Source organism: Entelurus aequoreus, linkage group LG15 (genome assembly GCF_033978785.1).
Source record: "Entelurus aequoreus isolate RoL-2023_Sb linkage group LG15, RoL_Eaeq_v1.1, whole genome shotgun sequence".
In the NCBI taxonomy this organism is placed as follows: domain Eukaryota; kingdom Metazoa; phylum Chordata; class Actinopteri; order Syngnathiformes; family Syngnathidae; genus Entelurus; species Entelurus aequoreus.
Window position 1 is genome coordinate 22,560,214 of NC_084745.1, and position 18,651 is coordinate 22,578,864.

Here is an 18,651-nt window from a genome sequence, read left to right on the forward strand (position 1 = left end):
TTTGTATATTTACCTGTGTTTCCATGCCAGTGTTGTATTGCGCAAAATATAAGACACGTGTTTCTCTGAAAAAAATCTATCATCTAATATTCTTCAGAGTGCATGGTAATTATTGGAATACTTACTGGTTGGACCCCATGTGTGAAGGGGGCGGATCCATGCACGTGCTCGCTACAAACCGCAAGTAGCGACATTTAATACTCTTACTGACAAATAAGGTGTCGCCGCAGTGTTTTACACTCATGAGAAGGAATAACTGCAACAAACAACCGAATATTGTGATCATCAGCGGTGTGCAAAAAGGGAGGCTCATTGTCGCACCTCTAATGCAACACTTTGATTCCAAGCTTCAGCTTTTCCCCTTGAGACCTCATTACGAGAAGGTCAGCGGGGGGGTCACTGTGGCTCGCCGTGCACGCCCAGATTAGCGACTGGAGGAGAGATCCACAAGTCAATACTGAAATTGAAAACATTTCAAATCAATTCCAACAACAGTTGTTCTTTCCCGTGACACTTGCCAGTATTCACATACTGTATGTGCTTCACTTTTTATGATGCAACAGAATTGAAAAATAAATCCTTTCAAACTGCTACACAAAACAGGCCGTAATGATGCCATGAAAAGCTTTTTTTATTTAATTTTTTAAATAAGTGCACATTCGTAATCTTTGCACAGTGTTGTCAGCATTTACAGCCTTTTTGAATATGGTGCCACAAATTTCAAAAGAATGACTTTTAATAATATAAAATAATGTCATATGTGCACAATACATATTGCTAATTTTTTGGTTTTTCGTTGTGTTTTACTTTTATAGCTGTATGTAGGAATGGCACCGCTAAAGTGGCAGCTGGTTGCATCAGCTCTGTGCTCTTTTAATCTCTCATTATGTTCATCTATCTGTGTTGGCCCTGCGATGAAGTGGCGACTTGTCCAGGGTGTACGCCGCCTTCCGCCCGATTGTAGCTGAGATAGGTTCCAGCTCCCCCCGCGACCCCGAAAGGGATAAGCAGTAGAAAATGGATGGAAGGATGGATTGTTTTTGGTTTTCTTTGATGTGTTTCTCTTGTTTTCATATTGTTTTCTTTATTTTGAAAGAGTTTTTGTATTTGCACTGCAACCACATAATTTCCCCACTGTAGGATAAATCAAGTCTATCCCATCCTATTTTTTGCGCAGTACTTTGCTGATGCACCGTCGTCAGCCTTTACAGCTTTTTTGAATATGGTGCCACATATACTACTTACTAAATACTATAAAAATTACAAAAAAATAAAAATAAATAATTTTAAATAATGTAAAACATATACTAAATAAAATGATCAATCAATATACATTATTTTAACTATAATAAAACAATGAATACATGAAGTGGCAGCACGGTGGCAGAGGGGTTAGTGCGTCTGCCTCACAATACGAAGGTCCTGAGTAGTTGTGAGTTCAATCCCGGCCTCGGGATCTTTCTGTGTGGAGTTTGTATGTCCTCCCCGTGACTGCGTGGGTTCCCTCCGGGTACTCCGGCTTCCTCCCACCTCCAAAGACATGCACCTGGGGATAGGTTGATTGGCAACACTAAATTGGCCCTAGTGTGGGAATGTGAGTGTGAATGTTGTCTGTCTATCTGTGTTGGCCCTGCGATGAGGTGGCGACTTGTCCAGGGTGTACACCGCCTTCCGCCCGATTGTAGTTGAGATAGGCTCCAGCGCCCCCCGCGACCCCGAAGGGAAAAAGCGGTAGAAAAATGGATGGATGGATGGATGAATACATGAATGCAAATGATGTTTCATATAATAAAAATTATGAATACAAATTAAATCAAAAATAATAAATACATGTAAAAATACTGTACCATACAAATATTGTATGGTATAACAAAAATGATTAATAGGAAAAATAAATACATGCATTAAAACTAACTAATGATACACATAAATATGACTAAATTATGTATACACTAAAAAAATAAAAGTTAAACCAAAAAAACTACGTATATAAATATACTATTTAGAATAATCCATCCATCCATCCATTTTCTACCGCTTGTCCCTGTCAGTGTTGCAGGGGGCGCTGGAGGCTATCTATTTAGAATAATAGATAGTAGTTGTCATGTTCTTACCTTCTACCGTTGTCCGGAAAAGTCAGTTTGCTTCCCGGGAAAACAATCCTCACAGTAAGCTGCGGAAAACCCCCCGTCATGAAAAGAATGTCGCCAGCAAATCGTTTTCCCGCAACGCACATGGAGGTATTAAAGGCTATGGAAGCCGAGACGCTCCGCTATTCCCCCATGGAGCGCCGGGACCTAATGTGGGGTCCTAGCGGCAAGCTGGTGCCGATCAGCTCCGTGTGGCCCGGAGAAGTTGCCGCGCCGACGCAGTACCGGACGCGCCGGCAAAGACAGAAGCCGTCAAGGAAAGCTTCTCCTAGCCGGCAGGACGCGTCGCTCCCGCAAGCTCCTCCTCCTCCAGACCGGTGCAAGCTGCAGGCAGCCCCGCCGCCCCATGATGATGTCACGCCGCCGCCGGGTGATGACGTCATGGACCAGGATTTTTTTTTTCTGAACTCTTTTTTTTGTCAGTCGTCCCCCAAGACTCAAGCCCCGCCCACGTCACAGAATTTTTTTCCCCCCCTCCCACACAACCTCAGGTGGGCGATGAAGAAAGACTTTTTGGACAATTTAAAGGGGAGGATTCTACCCTCCTCCTGCCCTCCCTCCACCCGCCCCTAAAGACGGTTCCAGACCACAGGGAGTGCGTCTGGTATCCGCTCCTTGAGGGGGGGATAGGGCTGGGAGCTGTGCTAGTGGGGTGGCTCAGCTGCGCCCAGCCAGCCAGCAACCTCCGGCCCGGCCACCACCACCGGTTCTTCGGCGTGCCAAGCCCCCCAGCTAGGCCACCTCCGCCAAAGCCAAGGCTAGCAACCCTTCCTGTTCCAAGGCTAGCAACCCTTCCTGCTCCAAGGCTAGCAACCCTTCCTGCTCCAAGGCTATCACCCCTTCCTGCTCCAAGGATAGCAACCCTTCCTGCTCCAAAGCTAGCAACCCTTCCTGTTCCAGGGCTAGCAACCCTTCCTGTTCCAAGGCTAGCACCTGTTCCTGCACCTGCACCATGGCTAGCACCAGTACCTGCACCACGGCAAGCTCCAGTACCTGCAGCTCCATGGCAAGCTCCAGTACCCGCAGCTCCAAACCAAGAGCCTGTCCCTCTCCACGCCAAGTGCCTGTCGCAGCTCCACGCCAAGTGCCTGTCGCAGCTCCACGCCAAGTGCCAGTCGCAGCTCCACGCCAAGTGCCAGTCGCAGCTCCACACCAAGTGCCAGTCGCAGCTCCACGCCAAGCTCCACCACGCCAAGCCTCGCAGAGGACGCGCGCAGCTTCCACGCCTGCCACGACGAGGACGCGCGCAGCTTCCACGCTTGCCACGACGAGGACGTGCGCAGCTTCCACGCCTGTCACGACGAGGACGCGCGCAGCTTCCACGCCTGCCACGACGAGGACGCGCGCAGCTTCCACGCCTGCCACGACGACAACGCGCGCAGCTTCCACGCCTGCCACAACGACGACGTGCGCAGCTTCCACGCCTGCCACGACAATGACGCGCCCACCTCCTCGTCGGCCACGGATGTGGCTGTTCCCTGGTCGCCCGCCTCGCCCAGTGCAGCGGCGTTCGACATGTCGGCGCCACCTGACTCTCCCTCTTGATCTTGCTTTTTTTTGTTATTGGACATCTGGTATCTGTCCTGTTCTGTGGTCTGGATTAGGTTTTGTTATTTTTTGGACTCTTTTAGTTCCTGTTTGCGCTTCCTTGTTTGTTTTGTCACCATGACGACTCATTAGTTTTCACCTGTCTCATATGTTGGGGACACGCACCTGTCCTAATGAGGAGACTACTATTTAAGCCTAACGTTGCCAGTTAGTCGGCCTGGCGACATTGACTGTTCTTTTCTTGCTCTGTTACTACTTGTTTTCATGAGATACCATAGTTCATGCTGCTCGTTTCATGCCACAGTAAGTCTTGTTTGTTTATGTCCATAGTTCAGGCTAAGTGTTTACGTTTTTGTTTCCTTCGTTAAGTTGTGCCTTCGCCTTGTGCGCCTTTTTGTTTTGTACTTTGTTGAGTTTTTGAGTCAAGATTAAATCATGTTCTTACCTTCTACCGTTGTCCGTAAAAGTCTGTTTGCTTCCCGGGAAAAGAATCCTCGCAGTAAGCTGCGAAAAAAAACCCGTCATGACAATAAATAAGTATATTAATATGATAACATGTATTAAACTAATTTTAATTATTAATCATAAACTAAATAAAGAGTAATATATAAAATATTTAATACAATTAAAAATTTAATATTTATGTATTTACTTCTTTAATCCAACAGATGATGCCATCGATACAGTATCAATGCAAGGTCAATAGAGCCAGTGAGTGTGCCACACGCTCACTGAGGTGTCACTTACCCATCACTAGCTGCAACAAATACATGTATGGCGGAAATGGGGGGAATGTTCCATTAACTTGCACCCTGGGAGAAAAAAACCCAAAACATTTTGAAACTAATGTGAATGTTATGTTCATATTGACTTGTATTTACAAGTCAAAATGAACATAACATTCATGCCATAATAAATGTTTTGTGATTGGCATGACAATAATACATGAATTGTAACATAACAATACTTACATTTGTTATAAAATGTATCAGACACACAAAAAACAAACTTAACAAGGCAAAACTTTTTACAAATTTTTATACACATAAATAATCTCCAAAGACTTTGCACAAAGCAATGGGGTCAGAAGAGCCTCCCAACATTTTTCAAAAATACAAACAGGTAACATCTATCTGGCGTTCCCCTCATAGTACATACAGTACAACCAATTAGAATCTTTGATAATGTGCATTACCTCACCAATTACACGTTCTATCCACAGTCAAAAAACAGGTTTGCAAATTGTTAGAAAAATACCCATACCCATAGCAGATTCTGTGCTCTGTAAAAATCCTTAGAAATAGTAAAGAATTCTCTCGATATAAACGTCTCCAAGATGCAACATTGCATTAAAAAACAACAATTTGACCCTCCAGAAGTTACTTCATCATGACAATGAAGACCCCCCCCCCAAAAAAAGACGGAGGGGCGTTGCAAAAAAAATTTGATCACATAATCGATGCAAGCTAACTGACTGATCCTATTTTTTAATATTTGGCTCCTGCGCCCCCCGCAAGCCCAAAAGGGACAAGCGGTAGAAAATGAATGGATGGATGATTTGATTACATTAAATTTGGACTGTGTAATATTTTTGGAGTTCTAAACACCAAGAAAGTTTAAAGCCCCTTTTAAAGCTTAATCATTATCAATTAGCTCACTATTGATGTGGAATCGATAAATTTAAGCAAAATAAGCACTACTGGTAGCATCCAGCAGAGGCGCTGTGAATTTAGCTTGGACTACTAATATCTGTAGGGGAAAACACTTTTAATTAAAATAATAAAACAAATACAGTAGTACCTCAAGATACGAGTTCTGCAACTCAGCGTGTACCTCAAAAAACATGTATTGCAAAACAGCTATTGAAATGAATTGAAATAACACAATTTTATTATGAAGCCTTTTAGAAGAAAATGATACATCACATTGAATGAAAACACTGCAGCGGACCCCTACGGTATCTCCTTCACGCTGCTTCTCGGTCAAACACACTATCAGCAGCTTCTCGATATTTTCATGGATAAATGTCCGCATTTAACATTCTTGGCTGCCGTTATTGACTTACTCTGTTTCAGAATAGTGCAGACTAGCAGTGCTACACTCCAACTGCTTTGCCAAGTCATGTTTTTTATGTTTTTACATTCAGGACAGTGCACATCGATTAAAAAAAATTCTGCTGTACAGACTGTAAGTGAGCCAGATTATAGCATAGTGTTATACAGTGATGGGTCAAACCATACTGATACATCGATGCAATATGAAGCACAAGAAGTGCTACTGTGTCCCTCAGTGCCTTAATGTGTGTGTCACTTAAAACAAACTAAACATGTTTCCGATACAGCTGCTGTGTCATTTAACTGCAAAGCGCCAAACTGTGTTTATCAGGAAGTGCTCATGAGTGTCAGCTCATACTAAATGAAGTTGAAGGAGTGGCGTGTCGCGATTGATATCGGTTTTCTTCACTGTCATCAATCTAATTGAAACTAAGAAAAGGGAAACATTTTGAAATGTGGGACCATTTTGATGTTATTGTGCCAATAAGGTATATTTTCTTATTTTCTTGTTTACCATTTGGATCACTTACCAGAGTGCATTCCATATTCCTTTCTGTCCAACTATCCATTAATTTTTTTTTTTTTGCTAACTGTAAATTTTATTTGCAGTTCAAAAGTAGTGACTTTTTTAATCCAGCGGATAGCGCACGGCCATTATGAAACACCAACACAGTATCAATGCAGGTTCAATGAAGCTAGTGAGTGTGCCATACACTCATTATGCATCCTTTATCTGTTTGTATTGTTATCGAACTGTTTTGCCCAAGGACACAATTACGGTGACTAGGATGGCAAAAGCGGGATTGGTAACAACCTCTGGACGACCATCTGAACCAAGCCACCCTGACGAAGATTTATTTCTTTAATTCAATGAATGTAACCAACTTCTTCTCCTCAGTACTGTCCTTCACTCATTTTCTTCGTTCCCCTAGTTGAAAAAACAAAGTTAAGTCAAGCTCTAGCTATAAGTTAAAGTTAAAGTTAATATTATGTTCCGATCTTACGGGGTTCTAGGGATGTATATTGTTAGGATTTTATCGATATCGACACCAATACCGATATCGATATTCGCTACTATATGTAGTTTGTGTAAATAAAGATGTGAAAATATGCATTTTTATTAGCATTTTGATTTGCACAATAGGTTGGGCACCAGCAACAATGTATCTGACAGCAGGGAAGTCTTTTATCAACACCTGCTCTTAAAGTCTTCAACAAGTCAACTATGTTTGCAGCGCAAGATGCAATGCAGTTGTTACGTCATCACCTTGTAAAGACCACACAGATCCATCTCTGTGTTTCTATTCATTACAGTTACACTCAGTATCTTCATTTGTCCATTTTCTACTGCTCGTCCCTATAATGGCATTTAAAATAATAGTAATAAAGTATTAAACAACAAAGATATAATACAATAATATTAATGTATGGTATTCGTGTTCATTCACAGACCTTTTAAATAATATCTCATATCAAATATACAATACAAATCAACACAATCTATTAGCATGTTAAGTGGGTGTGCATTTTGTTAAAATAGGAATTGTTATTCGTGTTTATGTTGCACATGGACCTATTTGAGTGACAAACCAGAAGCCAGTAATGACAGCCACCGGCGTATATGTGTCTGTGTCGTGTGTGTATCATATAAATAATAAGACCCAGTGATAATTTTACATTTTCACTCTTTTTGAGTAGATTAATATTGGCCTGTGGATTACTGGATCGTTTATAGGACAGTGATTTCCTGATTTCTTTGCCATCAAGTGACAGATCAGATTTTTTTTGCCAGTCTAAACGCCCAAAGTGCTTAAAATCTGGCCACATCAGGAGGTAGTCTAAATCTGATTGGAATCGGATCTTTTTAAACGTGACTTTAGTCTAAACGGCAATGTGTCCTGAATGCAACTTTTGCGTCATCTTTGGTGTAAACGTAGTCTTTCACTTACTAGCGTGCGTGACTTTGGCGACTAGGAGGAAATTGTGTTAAAAAGGAAAGAAGTTGTGTTAAAACTTTCATGTGGTGTTGCTTCCTTATTTGTGATTATTCCAAGCCGATTACCGTATTTTTCGGATTATAAATCGCAGTTTTTTTCATAGCTTGGCCGGGGGTGCAACATATACTCCGGAGCGACTTATGTGTGAAATTATTAACACATTACCGTAAAATATCAAATATTATTTATCTCATTCGCGTAGGAGACGAAGCAAATGTCCGCAATCGTCACACACACGTCAGCAATCGTCACACACGTCAACCAATAAGAATTTGGCGGGGGCGGGTCATGTGCGTCATGGCAGAAGTGCATTGTGGGTCATGGGATGCTAACTGCTGCTACATCCGTAGCTATTAAAATGGTTTATTTCAACATTGGCGGTAATTTATAAAACTGAGAAGGGCTGAACTAAAATGGCACCGAAAAGGAAATCATATACTGCAGATTACAAGCCGGACGTAGTGAAATATGCAGCAGAAAACGGCGATCGAGCAGCAGAAAGAAAGCAAACGGCGCATACCAGAGGCGACACCGGGGAGGAAGATTTCCTCGGATTTAGCGATCGGGAGTGACAGATTAATTGGTAAACGTACAGCATGTTTTATATGTTATAGTTATTTGAATGACTCTTGCCATAATGTGTTGCGTTAACATACCAGGCACGTTCTCAGTTGGTTATTTATGCGTCATATAACGTACACTTATTCAGCCTGTTGTTCACTATTCTTTATTTATTTTAAATTGCCTTTCAAATGTCTATTCTTGGTGTTGGATTTTATCAAATAAATTTCCCCCAAAAATGCGACTTATACTCCAGTGCGTTGTATATATGTTTTTTTCCTTCTTTATTGTGCATTTTCGGCCGGTGCGACATATTCTCCGGAGCGATTTATAGTCCGAAAAATACGGTACCATCTACCCGTGCGGAGTAGCGGCACCAACGTATCATTATTGCGACGGTCAGCTGAATAAAAAAATACAGATGGCAGTATCATTAGTCCAGAATCTTAACGGTCTTTCTGGACCCACCCAATTAGGAACTGCTACCAAAAAGGTACCAGTACAGGGTATACATCCTTACGGGGTTCACTGTGACATTCGCTACGCCAACAAGCGGATGGGGGGGCTCGTAACCCAAACTTTTGCTCTTAACCTAAAACAGAGAGACAGCTTGTATCCCGAGGCACAACTGTATTTAAATACGACCAGTTTGATTGATGATTAATCTTCCCCATAGCTGATTAATCCCTAATGATGACACACACCTAACCTTCATATTCATTTCAATAAACTAAATAAGTAGTCTTTTTTTTCTTTCTTTTTTTTTAAAGTCAAAGAAACACATGCTTTAGCTGCGACAGAGAGGACAAATGAGGCAAGTAAACTCATTAAAAAGCATGACTGAAGGAGATGACAACAGTCACGAGTATCTTGCACAATATTAAGACAAGGATGGCATCTGTCAAATCCCCCACCCCCATAGAAACCCCACTTCCTCATCTTTTAATGAGGTACACAGTAGTACTGTTAAAGACTTTTAAAGGCATCCTTTCCCCACTGCATCAACCTGTAACCTTCAAATACGGTTTGAATGCCCGGCATGCAAGCAGCGGCGTTTTGAAAAACAATGGAGGACAGGGGAGACGTCAATTTCAATAAATAACACAATAAGACATCACTCTGGACAGCTGGCTTCAATAAACTTTCCTTTCGCCAGCTGTCAATCAGCATGCTCTCTTCCTGTTCAGTCTGTCAATATAATTTCTTTGTTGTTTTGGCAAAATATACTTTAGGAAAAAATAGAACATATTGCACTTACATGACAATTGGTGTGAGGGGCATTTTCACAATAAAAAGGTGTAACCACCACCCCGAGAAGAAAAAAAATCAATAAAATAAAGAGTTCATGCAATGAGGGGGCAGTGTGGATGGAGCTCGACAAACATGGAGGTAAGACTGGCGAGTGACTGCTTAGCAACAGACAAGCTTCCTGGGAACCCCTCCGCCCCCTTCTCTTGAAAAGCACCCGCCAAAAGCTCCCATATGGGGCTGCTCCACACCCCGCCCTAACCCACCACCTCACCTCCTCGTGATGGCAAAATAGAAAGGCAGCTGTTTGCTCCCGTCATCTAAAAGTGCAGCTCGGCTTTCTTCCAGCAGCAAAGTCCGTCGGTCCTCCTCACGGCCCGGCCCGGCACCAGCGGGTGTTCAAAATGACTTCAACTATGTTTTGATTGGTTTGTTAAAACTTACTAGACACGACCTGTCACCTCAGATTTTCCAGAAGCCTATAGGAATTGGTGGGGGGAGGGGTCCACGCGGTGACGCCCGTCCCCCTCTCGATTTTCCTCCCCGGTGTCATGCTGTTAACCAAACACCTCCGGCCGCCACCCGGACTTGTTGGCGCCGTTTTCATTTTTTTTCCGAGGCCGGCGATGCAGCTGCATAGCTTGCCGTGTTTTCACTGCAAACACAAACATTGTCAAAAAAATTAAAAATAAAACCTGACTATTCTTGTTTGATCGAGTGCATACTATTGTATTCTCCAACTTACCTGAGAATGAGCACTATCATGTCAGAAAATGGACAAAAATAATTGCAAGGCCAATATTCAACAGCATTACCATAGCAACAAGGATGGAGTTGGGACCCTGAAACAACAAGCAAAAAATAGTTAGGAATTATATAGTCAAAAACACAGAAAAGGCAAACGCTTCTGTTAACTAAGGATGTTCCAATCAAGGTTTAATGCTTTTGATTCTGATTCCAATCATCCATGAGTGAGATCGGTTAATACCATACTTGCCAACCCTCCCGAATTTTCCGGGAGACTCCCGAATTTCAGTGCCTCTCCCGAAAATCTCCCAGGACAACCATTCTCCCGAATTTCTCCCGATTTCCAGCCGGACTTAAGGCACGCCCCCTCCAGGTCTGTGCGGACCTGAGTGAGGACAGCCTGTCACGTCCGCTTGGCCAACCAAAAAGTAACCAGAGAAAACTACAGTGTTCTCTGGTTACTTTTTGGTTGGCCAACGGTTTACGTTGTATTGCTCACCCTGATGGCAAGTGTGGGAGTCTTTATTTTTATTTTTTTCAAAACCTTTATTTATAAGATTCAACATTTACAATAAAAAAAAAATGTATCAAAACAAGTACAGAAACAGTACAAACACAGTACAAAACAGCGCCAGGGGGTTTGTAAACTCAATAAAGCAACTAAAGAAGAATGCAAAATATATATATATATTTTGGCAAGTATGGTTAATACCGATCACATGTATTGACTGTAAATATTATATTTAGACTTAGACTTCCTTTTTATTGTCATTCAAATTTGAACTTTTTATTTATAAATGTATATATATATATATATATACATATATATACACATTTATATATTCTCATAAAATATTTTTTGAGGGGGATTGTATTGTGTTCTCTGATGGGAGATCACTCCATGACACTTTGAAACCGCCATGGTTGATCAGATATCCCTAAATGTCGAAACATGTCTACTTTTTTAGGACCTAAAAAGTGCAAAAATGTAAACAAATCAATTGTGGGATTTAAAGGCCTACTGAAACCCACTACTACCGACCACGCAGTCTGATAGTTTGTATATCAATGATGAAATCTTAACATTGCAACACATGCCAATACGGCCGGGTTAGATTAGTAAAGTGCAATTTTAAATTTCCCGCAAAATATTCTGCTGAAAACGTCTCGGTATGATGACGTTTGCGCGTGACGTCACAGATTGTGCGGACATATTGGGACACCATTGTGGCCAGCTATTAAGTCGTCTGTTTTCATCGCAAAATTCCACAGTATTCTGGACATCTGTGTTGGTGAATCTTTTGCAATTTGTTTAATGAACAATGAAGACAGCAAAGAAGAAAGCTGTAGGTGGGATCGGTGTATTAGCGGCTGGCTGCAGCAACACAACCAGGAGGACTTTGAGTTGGATAGCAGACGCGCTACCGTGAGTACGCAGCTTTGGCTTCCAAACATTTGATCGCTTGTCCGTACGTGCGTGCCGCTATGTGCATGTCACGTACCTAACTTTGGGGGAATATATGTGCTGTATGAACTTTACGGAGGTGAACGGTACTTTGGGCTGTGGGATTGAGTGTGTTGTGCAGGTGTTTGAGTTGTATTGGTGGGTTATTTGGACGGGAGGGGGGAGGTGTTTGTTATGCGGATTAATTTGTGGCATATTAAATAAAAGCCTGGTTGTGTTGTGGCTAATAGAGTATATATATGTCTTGTGTTTATTTACTGTTTTAGTCATTCCCAGCTGAATATCAGGTCCCACCCGCCTCTCACATCATCTTCCCTATCTGAATCGCTTCCACGGCCCTCTAATCCTTCACTCTCCCTTTCCTCATCCACAAATCTTTCATCCTCGCTCAAATTAATGGGGTAATCGTCGCTTTCTCGGTCCGAATCGCTCTCGCTGCTTGTGGCCATGATTGTAAACAATGTGCAGATGTGAGGCGCTCCACAACCTGTGACGTCACGCTACTTCCGTTACAGGCAAGGCTTTTTTATCAGCGACCAAAAGTTGCGAACTTTATCGTCAATGTTCTCTACTAAATCCTTTCAGCAAAAATATGACAATATCGCGAAATGATCAAGTATGACACATAGAATGGACCTGCTATCCCCGTTTAAATAAGAAAATTTCATTTCAGTAGGCCTTTAAAGGGGAACTGTACCTTTCTTTAGAAATGTGCCTATCATTCGCAATCCTTATGCAAGAGAAGAGCACTTATGTTTTTTTTTTTTTTTAGTAAATAATAATTCGTAAATAAATGCAATCAAAAGTCCGCTTACAATGAAACCTTTGGGAGCCGCACTACTCTGCCCATAGAAGCCCTTAAAAACATCCCAACACCTCCATTAAGGCTTTATATACATGCTGTAAGTAAATATGTAATGTCGTAACGGACACATTTATAATAACTTTTAATGTTTGAATATTTTGCTCATTGTAAGCATACGCGGTGCATTATTTTGAAAAACCCATCACGACGTTTGCATTTTTCGACATCACTGATTACTGCTCACTGCAAACTTTATGAGAGCTAACAAACATAACAAAACATCACTTACTGTACAAGGTCTGCTATCATTCGGTTGCCGATTGAGAGAATCTTGATATATATTCCCGTTTAGATGTAGAATGACTCATAATCCTCGCGTAGAAAAAAAGGGGGGTGGAACCAAGCGTCTTTTTGTGTCAGTCTCGCCATTTCCGGGTGTTAATTGGCTGTCAAAATGTACTAACTTGTCGGAGTACGTCTTCATCCTTCTACTATCCAGGTGAGAGGCATGATTTATGATCTAGAATAAACTTTCATGATTACCGAGGCGAGGAAGCAGCTCACCAGTTGATGTCAACATCGGCACACAATCAAGTGATCACGGCGCCGCTATAAATAATTTGTCTGCGTTCGCGCTTATAATAACAATATCACTAATACTTGGTTAATACTCAAGTCACAAAATGTAATTGGAGTATTGTTCGCGATTTTTGAAGGGTATTCATTGGGTTTAATGGGTGGAATAGAGGACCTTCCATTGACTCCTATGTAAGAGGACTTTTATTTACGTTTATTTACGAGTGAGAATGCATAAAAAAAATACATCCGTTGTCACATCTTTCATAATGATTATGAACAATAGGCAAAATACCAAAAAAAAGTGCAGTTCCCCTTTGATTAAATCTAAATTAGCATATTTTGTAAGAACACTATGCCACTAAAAAAGACATTCTCTAAGAGGGGAAGACTATAAACAAAAAGCTCATTTTATGACGCTCAATCGCATTAATGTAAATACTTATATAAGTAATTTTTCAACAAAAGTAAATGATCAAACATAAAAATGAGTAAGATGAACACCAACACTGCTACTCACCGTTTCCTCCGTGCTTTCTGCAATCTCCATGCTGGCTTTCTTTGTGTCAGCGAGGCTCTTTGGCTTGAGGGAATCTTGCTTCCTGAGTTTCGGTTCGTTCTTGCTCTGCCGTATGGAGTCCGGCTTCGGTGTCGGAGTACTAACAGACCTGGGTTGTGGTGGCAGACGTGCCAGAACCAGGGCACTCGGCTCTTCCTCAGGGTCCTCCTCTGGGTCAGGGGGTGGAGGGCCTTTGACGGGGGCTTTGACATAGTAGCTGTGGTACTCTGTGTGGAGCTGGCCGTTGACCGGGATGGCAGGAGGTTGTGCGGTAGGTTGAGGGGGAGCAGCAGACGGCGGGCTCACCTGCTGAGCTTTAGCAGGTTTAGGGGGTGCTTCGATGTGCTTATGAGAACTTTTAGGCCCATCCGGGACGGACGACCGCTCCTCTTTCTTCTTGCTAGAATGTTCGTCTTTGCTGGTTTTATGGGACGACTTCTCCTCCTTGCTTATTTTACGGGACACTTGTTCTTCCTTGCTGGTTTTGCGGCCGTTGCTGTTGGAGAGATGCCCTTTCTTCTTGCTGGAGTGAGGGGAGGGGGGAGAGGATCCCATGGGATTGTTGTCTGGGGAACGAGGGGGAGTGGTGCCTTTGCGATAAAAGTGAGGAGAATCACTCGGCGAGCTGTCCTTCTTTTCGACAGGGACCTCTTTAATCTCCACGGGCTCTTTAAACTGCTGTTTTACGTAATCTGGCCCTGCAGAAGCAACACAGGTGATTCTAGTTAATATCAATAAATATTACTACATGCTATACATTCCTAATGTATACTTATTTACTGGGAAATAGCGACTGAGCGCATTTATTTACTATTTACAATATGCATTCTATCAATGTGGGGAGATGTATGGTGTACATTAGACCAGAATATACAAACAATTGTTTTACATGCAATTAATTTTATTTAAAACATGGACACATTTTGTGTCATGTGTAAAGTACACAACAATGTTTAAGTCAAAAAATGATACAAGTATAATCTCCTTCAGTTGGTAATTTGAAGGGGTGCTGAAAAAGATCGATTCACATCTAAATTGCAATTTTTATTTTTTTCCGAATCTCAATTATTCATAATTTTTGAGAATCATTTTAAAACAGAAAAAATAAAAAATACACTTTTATTTTTGAAAATTATTTAAAAAAAAAAAATGTTTTGAGATTAAAACATTAAAACAACTGTTTGTCATGATCTGGCAGCCTTGATTTTTGTTGCAGTGCCTGGTTTCTGGGTCATGGGGCGGAGCCACCTGCGCGTACACCTGATACTCATTTCCTCCTGCCTGCTCAAGCTCTCCAGTACATTCACTCGGTGCAAGTATATTCCTGATGGTTCACCCTTCCAGTCATGTTCATCTCTGCTTTGGCTATACTCACGCTTATCGTTTCCTGTGGCTTTGCCCTGTCGTTGCCGTGTAGTGTTACCTGTTTGCTTTTGTCACCTTGTGTGTGCATCCTTAGTTATTTTCCGTCACTCATTTTTGAGTGCACTTTTTGTTATTATTCCTATTATTTTTGCTGTGCGTTGGGGTCCTACTTACTATCGTGACACTGTTACTGATAGTATTATGATTATTGATACTGTTGCTTTTATACATTTTTGGTTTTCCTTTATTCAGTATTGTATTGAATAAGTATTGTATTTGTATGTATTCTCAATTCCTCTGTACATTTCTATCCTAAGTATTGTAAACCTGGGTTTTGGTTTGAGTTAGGGTTGCTCTATTTATTTATTATATTTGATTGGGGAACATTTTTGGATCTTTGTAAATAAGATTTTTGCAATTAATTTAAAAAAATATATGTTTTTTTTCAGCCTATACTGTGCATATAAGTTGTGCGTCAGCATCCAAGAGGAGATGTTTTGTACCTGTAACCTGTTGTGAGAAAGGTTTATGGATTACGAGAATTGTGTTGAATACGGAATCGATTCTGAATCGAATTGTCACCCCAAGAATCGGAATTGAATCGAATCCTGAGGTGCCCACAGATTCTCACCTATAAAAGTTTGCACCTGCTGCACAGCTACAAGACTATGCAGAGTGGAAACATGGCAATACTGGAGATACCTAAAGCCACACAGAGTTACACGATGTTATTCAATGTAAAACGGAGGCGCCTGTGCAGGGACCAGGGAGAGACTTTTATTTGTTTGAGGCAGGGCATCACTATTTGTGGACATACAGTTGTTGTTTATAACATAATACACAATCTCAATACCAGTCAGAATTTATATATTTTTCTTGAAATTTTAAGTTATACCATTATGGGATTATGCAGTTTTCCAACTTCCCTGATACTGTCTACTCAAGTACTTGCTGCACGGCTGTATGACAGTGCTGAGTAAATGGTGGACACATATAAAGCGTTTTCACCATTTTATCACCAAAAAATTGGTAAAAAAAGATTTAGGAGTTCAGGGGTGCAAGATAAATATCGACCCAATATGAAAAATGATGACGCCACGGCGATAAATCCGATGTCATTACAAAATAACTCAGAGAAAAATGCTCCAATGAGGCGGGAAAAGGTGGGTAAGGAAAAGCAAATTAACCGCTCCTTTTTCTCCACTTGCAGTGCTGTTAGCCTGTTGTAAATTTCCCAATGAGCCCATGGCGTTGATCGAGTGGGACTTCTCTTCTTTCTAGAAAAATAATTTCTGCGTGCTGTTTGCACAAAATGTCTTGCAAACATTCCGCGAGGAAGAAAAAAACATCAAACCTTATCCATCACCAGAAACGCCAGCATAGCTACGACGGTGTTTTGAAAGCCTACGACGACACGCCTGCTACTAAAAAAGCTGCCACAAACCCAACCGCAAAGAAAGGTTTGTTCCTTTTGTTGCGACTTTTGCAAAGTTCAAACAGTTTGTCAGATGACCCGAGGGCTTTAAGGGGAACAGCACTTTTAAAATGTTTTTTTTATCTGTCATTCACAACCAATACGAGACACAAGAAAACACACACACACACACACACACACACACACACACACACACACACACACACACACACACACACACACACACACACACACACACACACACACACACACACACACACACACACACACACACACACACACACACACACACACACACACACACACATCCCATCAAGTCATAAAAATGGGGTTCCACAGTACATTTTTGGGGTCCCACTTTTTTGTAACCGTTTTGAAAACAAATGATACATGTATGCATTATCCTTTTATAACTCACATTCTTTACTGTGTTTTGGAAAGAGATTGTCATAAATGTTACTTAATTCATTAAAAAATTAATAATTTTTTTTTTAATGCATATGTAAATGTATTCAGTTATAAACATTCATTCACTTTCTTCTTTCCTTCATGGATCTAAACTTACCGCTGCCGGTATTTTTTTGTATATTTTCATTGAATAAGTTGTAGGTGTACTTATTTCAGTATAAAAGTGTAAAAAGTTTTTTGCTTCGGTCATGAAATTATGATAATCGTGTGCCAGGACATACATGCATATGACAAATATAATTGATTATTCTCACCTGTATGAAGATCATCAGCCGCCACATCTACACTTTCATGGCAAATAATGCCAACAAACTTAGAATTTTGCAAGTTAATTTCAATGTCATTTAATACAGTGGCACTCAATGCATATAGCATTTCATCTCTGGTTTCGTGATAGCCATAAGCTGTGTGTTCCCCTTTAAGAATGGCGGTATGTGGGGTGAGTGACGTGTGTAAGTGAGTGGTCAAGTTAGGAGAGGGAGCGCTAGCATGTTCTGGAGTGTCAATAACATGGTGGATGTCCAGTTGGCTTTGTGGAAAACATAAATAAAGAGTTGTAACAAATCAACGGCCTCGTCATTCCGACCAAAGAGCGGAACTGTAGGGTCCCACTGCCAGATGTTTTGTACCTGTATCCTGAATTGAAAAAGGTTTATAGATTACGAGAATACGTCTCCCCCGCGCTCCTCGGCCACGGTCTCGGAGCAGACAAGCAGGAAAGGTGTGACATGATGTTTCTTGGTGCCTGGTGAGGCTGGATCTTTGAAAATCAGTTCACCCGTTCGTAAAAGTGTTCTTTTTATAAGCCCTTTTAAATGGCGTGCAAAACATCTTTCCATCTTCATAAGTGAGCCATTTGCTGAAAACTGGCTCCTGAAGCCACTTTTCATTGAAGCATCGCTTCTTGGGTTTATTGCTCACCATGACGAAAACAATAACACACGGTAGTCCTAATCCCGGAAGTGCAATATTTGTGATCGATAAAACTTTCAACGAATCAAAATTTAAGAAATTGTACCGGAAAGTGCGATACTTTGAAGTCGACCAAGAATTTCATGGCTGCAACACGTGCCAAAGTAGTTGGGAAAGGGCATGTTCACCACTGTGTTACATGGCCTTTCCTTTTAACAACACTCAGTAAACATTTGGAAACTGAGGAGAGACATTTTTGAAGCTTCTCAGGTGGAATTCTTTCCCATTCTTGCTTGATGTACAGCTTAAGTTGTTCAACAGTCCGGGGGTCTCCGTTGTTGAGTTTGAGTTTATTTCGAACATGCAAGCATACAACATGATACATCACAATTTCCAGTTTCTCTTTTCAACATGTTCGAAAAGGAGTAGGAAGAAGCAGAGCTTATTTAATCCTACCCCTTTTCTTTTACATAACAGTTGCTAAACTTTTTTGTTCACTTCCTGTTCTCAATTTATTCACAATGTACTCCATAAGTAATCACAATAAAAAATAAATAGATACATAATAATTGGTGAAGTAAGTTACATTTCATATGATGAGATAAGTAAGATTATTTTGAGAGTGAAAGAATGGATGAATTAAATAAATTCAGAATGTTTATCATGGTTTTTCTTCTTTGTACTTTGTAAACACTTTAAGTTTGAAGAGTTTTTGAAGTGGATCATATTAGTACATTGTTTGATTGCTTTGCTTAATCCAT

General features: G+C 41.1%; 1 protein-coding gene across 2 annotated transcripts in view; it reads right to left on the reverse strand.

The window, feature by feature from the left end:
• Positions 1-4,727: 4,727 nt before the first annotated feature.
• The window catches only part of jph1a (junctophilin 1a), a 136,902-nt gene continuing 122,978 nt past the window's right edge, over positions 4,728-18,651 (reverse strand). For both annotated transcript variants that reach the window (XM_062021075.1, XM_062021076.1), the window contains 3 exons: positions 13,672-14,408; positions 10,304-10,400; positions 4,728-10,213 (listed from right to left, as the gene is read on the reverse strand). In XM_062021075.1, coding sequence (XP_061877059.1) covers positions 10,320-10,400; positions 13,672-14,408 — 818 coding nt within the window. In that variant the 3' untranslated portion in view covers positions 4,728-10,213; positions 10,304-10,319. The remainder of the gene's footprint in view (positions 10,214-10,303; positions 10,401-13,671; positions 14,409-18,651) is intronic.